This window comes from Nothoprocta perdicaria, unplaced genomic scaffold, assembly GCF_003342845.1.
Source record: "Nothoprocta perdicaria isolate Ctin4 unplaced genomic scaffold, notPer1 scaffold_72, whole genome shotgun sequence".
Taxonomy (NCBI): Eukaryota; Metazoa; Chordata; class Aves; order Tinamiformes; family Tinamidae; genus Nothoprocta; species Nothoprocta perdicaria.
This window is the reverse complement of record NW_020455999.1, coordinates 2,340,764-2,343,277: the sequence shown is the minus strand read 5'-3', so window position 1 is coordinate 2,343,277 and position 2,514 is coordinate 2,340,764. Positions and strand designations below refer to the sequence as shown.

The following is a 2,514-nucleotide window of genomic DNA, read 5'->3' as shown; positions in this document are numbered from 1 at the left end:
GGCCCGCCCGCCCGCCGCTCTGCCGGCCCGCCCGCCGCCTCCCCCGCCGCCGCGGCCCTCGCTAGCGGCGGCCGAACTCACCAGGCACTTCCCGTCGGGGGAGAACCTGCCGAGCAGGCCGGAGAGCTTGAACGGCTGCGAGAAGTTCATGGCGGCTGCGCCGGGCCCCGGCGGCGGGGCGGGGCGGGGGGGAGAGCGACCGGTTCAAACCGGGCCGCTCCGCCCGCCGCGCCCTAACCGCCTCGCGGGCCGGAAGCGGCGCTAGGGGGCGGGAGGAAGGGTGCCAGGCGGYCAATCCAAGGCCGGAGGTGGGCGCCGCGCGGCACGCCGGGAGTCGTAGTCCGCAGGGGGCGCGCCGAGGCCCCGCGCGCGGCGGGAGAGCTGGGAGCGCGGGAGCCGCGCCGAGGGCCGCGGGCGGACGTGACGTAACGCGGCGTGAGGTGCCGTGGTCGGCGAGGTGGCCGCTCTCCCTCAGGCCCTCAGCCAGTCCGTGCTCCGCGCGCGCGGTCCTTCCCCCGCGCGGTCCTCCTGTCAGTCAGACCCGCGGTCAGTCGTTGTGCCCTCGGTAGGTCCCCCAGTCGGTCAGACCGCCTGTCAGCCCTCCTGTCAGTCCGCGCCAGGCTGCCGTGGTGCGAGGTGTGCAGGGATCACAAGCGGACACRCGGGACGGAGCAGGAGGCCATGGCCAGCGCTCGCCCCCGGACACCGGCTCCTCATCCCTGCGCCTGCAGCTTCGCCGTCCAGGACAGTCGGCAAAGCCCTTGGGCAGCRAGAAGAGGTCCCGCCAATTTATGTCCAGGCACTTCTGGGAAGGAAGCGTGTCCCTGCTTGCTTCCTGAGCATCCATTTTCGATCTCCAGCAGCTTCCTGACTAATTACTGATAGTCATGAGCAGAAAGGGCAAGAAGTTGTGTCGGTTTTCTCGGCCAYGCAGGTTGCAAATGACATGTGTCAGTAAGGAGGGTGCAGACTGGACTGGATGTCAGACGGGATGTCAAAAAGAMGGCCTTAAAGGTGTGTGAGAGAGGTCCGGGATCCAGCAGTAAGGGAGAGCTGATGCTGCAGCCCGCAGTAAAGTCTGTGTGCGGGCAGGTAACATGGGYGCTGGACCAGGCAGGTTGTGCAGCCGTGATCTACAGCCCTGGGATGTGCTGAAAAGGCCCTGAAAATGTGTCCCCTGCAAAAACTGCAGAGAGGGGAGCTGTAGCTCCTGCTGCCTCCTTGTGAGTGTTCTACACAGCGTGTCCCGTTCAGTGAGTGCCTGTGGAGCGGTGATAGGCGAGGGGAAAGGGCCCTCAGTCCTGCTGCCCTGCGCAGGACGATCTCCCGCTGTGGGCAGCAGCGAGGTGCAATCTGCTGCCCTTGCAGGGCGAGGACGAGCGAGTCGTTTAGAGCCATGCAAGTAGAGGAATAACCCCAGCCTAGCGATCCAGCGGTGCTGGTGGGGTACACACCAAGACTCCTTTGCTCTGCATCCGTGATTGAAGAGGCTGAGAGGCGCCGGCTCCGCGCGGCTGTGGCTGGAGCCCCCGAAGAGGCMGCTCGCCCCGTGGGGCGCTTTGGCATCGGCCAACGGCTTAATTCCCCGGCACGCTTGGCTGCGCATTCCCCACCCCCTTGCAACTGCCTTGTGTTCCGGGAAGGAGCGCGCGAGCCTTAGCCACACTTTTCACATAGCTTTCAGCAGCTCCAATGTCATTGCCTAGGCGACCGGGACGCTACTTGATTGCAGTGCAGTAAATAACATAGATCCTCAATCCCAGGCCGCTCCTGCCTGCGGGAGACCTCCGGGGGAACCCGAAGCGCTCGGGAAGCCACAGCAGGTAGGAGGAGAAAGACAAAAGCAAACCCTTGCTCTTTGTGTGTGTGTTACTCAGCACAGACCCTCTCCCAATTGCTTGACAATGCAGCTGGAACATGGTCTGCGGCTGCTTTGATTTGCAGGGTAGCTGCGTTATATAAACAGATCTTGAAAAGTTTGGTCCAAAGTGCTTTAGGTGCAGTTACAGCACTTGTGGAAGGAGAAACGAGAGCTTTGAATGGAAAAGCAGAAATGAGGACAGATACAGGCAGGATGCTGTGGCTTTTTGCCCTCTGCCAGAGTTCAGTCAGGGCTGCCAAGCTCCATGGGCTCAGTGGAGTCAGCGTTTTGCTCAGAGCTGATGCTTAGCTGGTAGGTGGAGGGAAGGGGACTTAGTCTTTTAATCTTCTGCCCCACCACGAGGCTGCTGGTGGTTTGTCTTCTCTGTTGACTGCTCTATCCCAGACAGGCTTCCTAACCTACCTCCCTGCTCCTGCTGTTTTTCTGTGCGCTGTCCCCAAGAGGCACCTGGTAGGGTGCTCGGTGCTTAGGCCGCCTCACGCTGCTCTGCTCCCCTCTGCAATAGGGCCGGGGCAGCCCAGCTTTCAGGCATCATCTCCCAGCAAGGCTTCAGCCTCCTAGCTGTGCCTATGGTACCCTTTACTTTGGGGAACCTTCTGTACGCTGACGAGAGAGGGACTTGGATATATAGT

At 62.3% G+C, this 2,514-nt stretch overlaps 1 protein-coding gene across 1 annotated transcript in view; it reads right to left on the bottom strand.

Moving 5' to 3' along the window:
* WRAP73 (WD repeat containing, antisense to TP73) overlaps positions 1-152 on the bottom strand; it is a 12,707-nt gene extending 12,555 nt beyond the window's left edge. Inside the window, exon 1 of the mRNA XM_026051125.1 lies at positions 82-152. Within this exon, the coding sequence (XP_025906910.1) occupies positions 82-150 (69 nt within the window). The 5' untranslated portion in view covers positions 151-152. The remainder of the gene's footprint in view (positions 1-81) is intronic.
* Positions 153-2,514: the final 2,362 nt, after the last annotated feature.